This window comes from Tachysurus vachellii, chromosome 4 (assembly GCF_030014155.1).
Source record: "Tachysurus vachellii isolate PV-2020 chromosome 4, HZAU_Pvac_v1, whole genome shotgun sequence".
NCBI lineage: Eukaryota > Metazoa > Chordata > Actinopteri > Siluriformes > Bagridae > Tachysurus > Tachysurus vachellii.
Window position 1 is genome coordinate 4,890,712 of NC_083463.1, and position 7,802 is coordinate 4,898,513.

The 7,802-nt window shown below is 42.4% G+C and overlaps 1 protein-coding gene across 1 annotated transcript; it reads left to right on the plus strand.

Annotated features, from left to right (window-relative positions):
- The first annotated feature begins 308 nt into the window (after positions 1–308).
- On the plus strand, positions 309–7,521 carry obi1 (ORC ubiquitin ligase 1). The gene is made up of 6 exons (XM_060867493.1): positions 309–492; positions 2,245–2,380; positions 3,280–3,371; positions 3,883–4,101; positions 4,885–4,973; positions 5,550–7,521. The coding sequence occupies exons 1-6, from the start codon at positions 421–423 to the stop codon at positions 6,454–6,456; spliced, it is 1,515 nt and encodes a 504-aa protein (XP_060723476.1). The 5' UTR covers positions 309–420; the 3' UTR covers positions 6,457–7,521.
- The last annotated feature ends 281 nt before the right edge of the window (positions 7,522–7,802 follow it).

The window sequence follows — 7,802 nt, forward strand, 5'->3', positions numbered from 1 at the left end:
ACCAAAACAAATGCAAAATAGCAATGTACAGTAAGGTAAGGTAGAGTTTCTGTATTTCTGTATTTTCTGTATTCTTGTATGACACTCAACACCTGCCATGTTTAATTAAGCTTATTGCTCAAACCTTTAAGCATATACATTTATAAAGTTATATATGTTTGGACATCAAGTCCTATACTACACAAGCCTTATATGCTACTAAACAAAAATACACCATAATACGCATAAAACGCTATCAGTGCGCATGCGCATCATTTACCTCAACTCTTCAGAAGAAGTTTCGCGAATCCGCTCTCGTGTTTTTTTTTAGTCCTTCTGACTCGCCGTAGTTGTAGCTGCTGCGCTACAGAGCAGGGAGTTTTGTTTTGTTCTGTTTTGTTTTGATCAAAGTAACTTTAATGCTTTATTTTACACACAGAAATGGCTCAAAACGTCCAGAACGTGACTCTGTCTCTGACATTACCCATCTCTTGTCAGATTTGCCTCGGGAAGGTAATGTTTATTAAATCAGAACTTATTAAATAAGATTAAAGACACGTTAGTTAGCAAAGCATCTTATTTTCTTGTTTATTTCCGGTTGTGCTTCCTTTCGAAGATTACTGACATTTACTTTACAACGTTTTAAGATGTTAATATTAGTTTGTAGTATCCCTAGTACAGCCAAAATAAGCTTTACGTGATTTATGTACCAGGGGTCTCTATGTTAAAGCATAGGCGGTTATCCCAGGGGTCTCCATGTTAAAGTATAGGCGGTTATCCCAGGGGTCTCTTTGTTAAAGTATAGGCGGTTATACCAGGGGTTTCTATGTTAAAGTATAGGCGGTTATACCAGGGGTTTCTATGTTAAAGTATAGGCGGTTATACCAGGGGTTTTTATGTTAATGTATAGGCGGTTATACCAGGGGTTTTTATGTTAAAGTATAGGCGGTTATACCAGGGGTCTCTATGGTAAAGTATAGGCGGTTATACCAGGGGTCTCTATGGTAAAGTATAGGCGGTTATACCAGGGGTTTTTATGTTAAAGTATAGGCGGTTATACCAGGGGTTTTTATGTTAAAGTATAGGCGGTTATACCAGGGGTTTCTATGTTAAAGTATAGGCGGTTATACCAGGGGTTTTTATGTTAAAGTATAGGCGGTTATACCAGGGGTTTCTATGTTAAAGTATAGGCGGTTATACCAGGGGTTTCTATGTTAAAGTATAGGCGGTTATACCAGGGGTCTCTTTGTTAAAGTATAGGCAGTGATACCAGGGGTCTCTATGTTTACGTATAGACGGTTATACCAGGCGTCAAGTATAGGTGGTTTATTTGATTTATTTTCTAATTATTATTTAAATATGCTTAGTAGCATACATGTTAATTGACTGTCCAACTCTATATTGAAGCACCTGTATGTTTATGTTAATGTGTATTCCCGTATTTGGTATCAAATAGCATTGTGAATATATATATATATATATATACATATATAATGTTTTCTCTCTCTCTCTCTAGACTTGTGCACGATAAGTCAGAGTAATATAGTAAATAAAATAACAAACACAGAACTAAAATGCTTGGGTTGGAGAGTCATTCTCAGAATATGGAGACAAATTTGTCTCTTAACGTTTTGGTCATGATGTAGTAAAATATTTAAAAAGATTTTCTTACTGTAAAGGTTCAGAAAGCAATGGAAATAGAATTTGGCTTACAAGCCAGTTGAATTATATAACTTTAAAGTATTTTGTACAACCATACAACCAAAAGTACAACCATTTTGGAGACAAATAACTTGAAAGATATAATTATAGATAAAGCTGTGCCCTTAGAAAAAAATTTTAACCATTAAGGAAATACCCATCTGGAAAACTGACTTGTGGTCCAGAATGCTGGTTTGTGTTGGGAAGTTTCATGAACATGGGCAGAAATCAATAAATGTTGTGTGCATTAAGTGCAGTTGGAAGCAGCTTGGAAATGATTTCTGTAGTGAAACTTTGTCACTGGTGTTACTGGTACTGGTGGAACATCCTGTGCTTATGACACCTTTAGTGACTTAAAGTAAAAGCTCCACATTAACGGTCCAGAATACTAACAGTTCTTTCAAAAAGGATTTCATTACAGTCGGTTTTCTTAAAAGAATATGACTTTTTCATATCTCCATGCATGTTCTCATTATGTATTCTCTCACATGTATCTCTAACCACATCCTCTGTATCCCATAAGCCCTCATGGTACTGACCTTTTCTCCTGTCTTGCATGAGCAGGTCCGTAAGCCGACGATCTGTTGTAACCACCACGTGTTCTGCGCAGCCTGCCTCGAGCTTTGGCTTCAGAAGAGCAGTCAGTGTCCCACCTGCAGAGTTCCCATCACACCTGAAAACCCGTGCCGAGAAATTATCGGTAAGATTCAGAAACAGTGTTTCTGTGAGTGTTGGGTGGTGTTCTCATAATGAGACACATTCAAAGGTTACATAAGAAACCAGTTATGAATAATAAGAAATGTAAACCAAATAAATCCTAAAACTATTTGGGTGAAAATACATTATAGTATTTATTGAGAAGAACAAATTAATTGCACTGTGTTAGAAGGAAGATTGAATATATTTCTTAGTTTTACTATAATATACGTTTACATTTATGGCATTTAGACAGACACCCTTATCCAGAGCGGCTTAGATTTATTTCATTTATACAGCAGAGCAATTAAGGGTTAAGGGTCTTGTTCGGGGACCCAGGAGTGGACCTGGGTTTGGAAGTCATTACCTTCTGATCAGTAGTCCAACACCTTGACCACTGAGCTACCACATCCCTGCAGAAATGTCCTGTGTTTGTGGAGTTTGCATGTTCTCCCTGTGCTTCAGGGGCTTCCATTAGGTTCTCCTCCTCAAGTTCTGTCTGTACTCTGTGATTTTGCACTGCCATGGACCGGCACTTTGTCCATCTGTGGGTGCCCCATGTCCCCTGGGGTGAACTCCAGACTCCTCATAGCTCTGTGTAAAGAAAACAGATAGATGAACATCTGTAAGGACGTTATTATTATTATTATTATTATTATTATTATTAGCATTAGCATTAGCATTAAAATGAATGCGGTTCCATAACAACCATCTTGAGAACCCTGGATACGTGTCAGTACTAAAATGTAACAGAACAAAGAGGAACCCAGAGCTCAAATTTGAGGTGTTAAGAAGAAATCCTCACATTGTTCCAGACCCGATGTTCCTTTTGTTATCGTTTTGCTCATTCTTGTGTATCTTTCATCTCTTTTACTCTCTGACTCGCGCTGACGGTGATGACAGGAGCTACAAACGAGAGCGAGTCCCCGGAAAGCCATTCGGTCAGAAAGCATCTGAGGAAGACAAGAGGGGAGTTACTGCTGCGAGAGTACGAGGTGAGGCCTGTGTGTTCCTGCATGAGGGGCGGTGTGAAGCTTCCACACTCAAAGTGAAGCTGTTTTTTTCCTGTAACCACGTGTCCTGAAGTTCGTCTTACAACACGGCAATTTACGAACGATTACGTTTTTATTTATTATAGAATGACACTTGATCGTTTTTATCAGTTTTCGGTTTGTGAAATGTCTAAAGAACTAAAGTACATGATAACAGCCTCACTTTATCGCTGTGTTAAAAAAAAAGAAAGGTAAGGCAGAAACGAGTCTGCAGTTTATTATAAATTTTAGATGAGACGCATCCATCATACAGGACCCTGTGACTGAGCTGTTGCTATAGCAACGGTACAGCAGACATTTCCTGAATACCTCCTGACCAATCAGCAATGAGTGTCAGGCAGAGATAATTAGTTTGTACAGACTCGCCTGTTACAGGTCAGTGTTTAGAGAAACGTTTGGCTTCAGTTCATGCTGGTTATCAGACGTCGTGTCTCTGTGGGGTTCATCGTTACAGGATGAACTGGAGACTCTGCTGAAGGAGAACGAAGAGCTGAAGAGCAGAAGTGTGAGTCTGGAGTCACAGCTGAAAGCCTCACTGATGCCTGCAGCCACTCCGGTTTCCCCGAGCGATGCTCGGCTTGACTCCGCCCTCCTGGAGGAAACGGCCAATAAGCTGCGAGCTGCCACTGAGCTCTATCAGAGAGTGCAAGAGGACATGGGCAAGATAAGAGACGTACGAATAACACCCACCTGTCCCTCCTGTCATGACCACTACCTACTTACTTACTTGCTTACTTACTTTTTTCTTTCTTTCTTCTAATTTTTTTCTTTTTTTGTCCTAATTTATACTTTTTCTTTCTTTTGTACTTTTTCATTCCTTCTTTCCTTCCTCCCATTCCTTTGTACTGGCTTGTTCGTTCGTTCTTTCTTTCTTTCTTTCTTTCTTTCTTTCTTACTTTCTGTTGTTTTAACATTTCCCCATTTCTAGCCATTTATTTATTTTTCCCTATAAACAATGTTGTTTTTTTTCTTCCACTTCTTCCTTCTTTCTTTTGTTCTTATGTAACATGTGCTCTGGTAGCAGTGTGTACAGTGTGTGTGTACAGTGTGTGTGTACAGTGTGTGTGTACAGTGTGTGTGTACAGTGTGTGTGTACAGTGTGTGTGTACAGTGTGTGTGTGTACTGTGTGTGTGTGTGTGTACTGTGTGTGTGTGTACTGTGTGTGTGTGTACTGTGTGTGTGTGTGTGTGTGCTGTGTGTGTGTGTACTGTGTGTGTGTGTGTACTGTGTGTGTGTGTACTGTGTGTGTGAGTGTGAGTGTATCATTGCCTTCAGGAAGTGCACTGCAGTTAGATGTGTGTGTTTGCAGCGTGTGACCCGGGCCTGACCCGGTCTCTGTGGAAATCGGACGCTCTTACCACCGTCTCTGAGGCCTGCGCTCTCTCTCGGCTCCCGAGCTGCTTAATCAAAAGGCTGCAGGTCTGAAGGCAAACTCTCATGTTTATTCTCCCTTAGGCTAACAAGACTCTGCGCTCCCAGAACATCGACCTGGTCCAGGAAAACCTGCGCCTGAGAGCCGAGGTGGAGAGCAGGTCTCCTCAGAAGTAAGCGCTAGCTCTCTAAGATAGGGTGGAACACACTGACTTCTGTTACTTTCTCTCTCTCTCACACACACACACACACACACACAGCACCAGTCACCATTCACTCGCATTACAAACAATCTGTACACTTTTAGCACTATACCGTAATGTGGTGTAATATTGTGTGTTTAAATCGGGGAATCCATTAAAGCTGTGCTTCAGTGATGTTAACTTCCCTAAGTACAAAAACACACGTGTGTAACACACACACGCACACACACACACACACACACACACACACACACACACTCACTCACTCACTCACTCACTTTTTCGCTCTCTTTCTCTCTCTCACACACACTCACAAATGCACTTGTTTTCACACACACACACACACACACTCGCACATATGCACACACTCTCTCTCTCACACACACACGTTCACTCACGTACACACTCACTCACTCTTTTTCTCTCTTTCTTCCTCACACACATTCCCACTCTCACATGTACTCACTCATACTCACTCCCTTTCCTTTCACTATCCCTTTATTTATTTGTTTGTTTGTTTGTTTATTAATTTTTCTCCTCACTCAGGTTTGGTAGGTACACCGTAGCAGCGTTGGAGGCTAAGATCTCCCAGTACGAGCGAGAGATGTCTCAGCTGAAGAAGGCTCTGGAGCGAAGTGATGTGTATATTGAGGAGCTGGAGTCCCAAGTGTCCAAACTTCAGGGCGGGCCTCCAATACAGAGCCCTTCTTCTGAGCATACGGTAGACGGTACGAACTCAAAGCTGGAAAAGACATCCACAGATCCTTCAGAGAGTCAGGACTTCCTGCGTATTTCTCCCTCTGACGAAGCTTCTGGTTCTCAGAAGGACACGATGGTGGACTTTGCCCTGCCCTCCACTCCCCCTACTCCCTCCTCCGCCCTCGGCCGCTTGAGTCTGAAAAGCCCCGTGGTGCGGAGTGAGAAAAAGACCGTTAGTCACCGCCTCCCTTATTTGAGGAGGCTCAGCTTTGATGACTGCGGAAGCTCCAGCAGCTTCACACCTTTTTCTGCAGTGAAACACACTTCTCCTAAAGTCAGCAGTGATATTTTAGATCAGAAAACCTCACCAAATTCAACCAATCATCAGAGCGTGTGGAGCAGTCGGGAGGAGCCTTGTTCCAATCCGTTCCACAGCACACAGGAAAGTGAGCAGAATGTCAGCGAGGGCAAGTGCTTGGCAGAGGAAGCTCGTATGGACGCGGCGTTCCTCGACATCGTGTCCGAGCTCGACTCCATGATGGCTGAAGGTGAAAGCTCTTGCTCTCACACGCCTCGGCTTCAGTCCGACTTCGATGCCGCAGCTCCGGTTGTCCACGTTGATACTAAATCAGACACAGAGCAGCAGCAGCATTGTGCCACAGATGTACCAGAGAGCTTCGGTGAATCTGTGAAGCGGAAATGTTCCGTTAACTTAGCTACGTCCAGTCCATCGAAACTGTCCAGGATTAAATAATTTGTATGAAATCTCCAGTCTCGACATGATGATTCGTCCATCAACGAATTTTGGTAGCCGACATTTAGACTGATTCGTCCTCCTTTTGCAGAATGAGGTCATGTGACCTCGATTAGCATCTGACCAATCAGTTTTTTTTCCCTCCTCAATTAATCATCTAAAGATCATCTGGTCTTCTCATAAAGCAGTGCTTCAAACCAAACTCTTATCACTTCTCAGCCTAGCGACTTGTCGTGTTCTCCTGGAAGCGACCGTACATGGAAATGCAGCAAGCCAATCAGATCGCAGCACTGGTGTTCTGAAGCAGGTGGTCAGAAAAGTGTCCAAAACTCATGAGCTTTGCATCCAGTGGGCGGAGCTTCAGAGGCAGAGATAAGGGTCAGGTTAGGTTTTATAGTGAAGTTATTTTCATGTTTAGTTCAGTTTGTGGGGGGGCACGGTGGCTTAGTGGTTAGCACGTTCGCCTCACACCTCCAGGGTTGGGGGTTCGATTCCCGCCTCCACCTTGTGTGTGTGGAGTTTGCATGTTCTCCCCATGCCTCGGGGGTTTCCTCCGGGTACTCCGGTTTCCTCCCCCGGTCCAAAGACATGCATGGTAGGTTGATTGGCATCTCTGGAAAATTGTCCGTAGTGTGTGATTGTGTGAGTGAATGAGAGTGTGTGTGTGTGCCCTGTGATGGGTTGGCACTCCGTCCAGGGTGTATCCTGCCTTGATGCCCGATGATGCCTGACATAGGCACAGGCTCCCCGTGACCCGAGGTAGTTCAGATAAGCGGTAGAGAATGAGCGAGAGAGAGAGAGTTCAGTTTGTTTTAGAAGTTACTTCAAGGCATTTTTATACCAGAGACTCTACTGTGCCTCAGGTAATTATTTATTTCCTCATGTTCTTTTGTTAAAATGGTTTTTTATGGCCTTTATAATCCTCTCCCAATGGCAGCTGTGTTCATATTAATGAACTTTTCATCTTAACCTTCCAGGACTGTTAATAGACCAGGCTTCCATGTTGGAAACAATTTCTCTGCTATAACTTTTTTTAAACTTTTATAAATAAAATGTTTAACACAATTTGAGGGTTGACAGACCCTGTGTTATTGGCTTCCAAGCTGAACCGGAGATCCAGATTCGGTTAATCTAAATCAGCTACCACTTTTTATATGATTGCATAAAATTAATGTTGAATCTCATCTAAACCGGGCGGTACGTGATGTCTCTGGGTGACGAGAAGCGTGGAAATGAATATAAGAGAAAAGTGATGTCACTGATCACAATGAAGACTCTCCTGAGGGAAAAACTTTATATTAAACATTCCTTAAGGTCTCTTTTTCCTCAGAGTTATTCATTAAAAA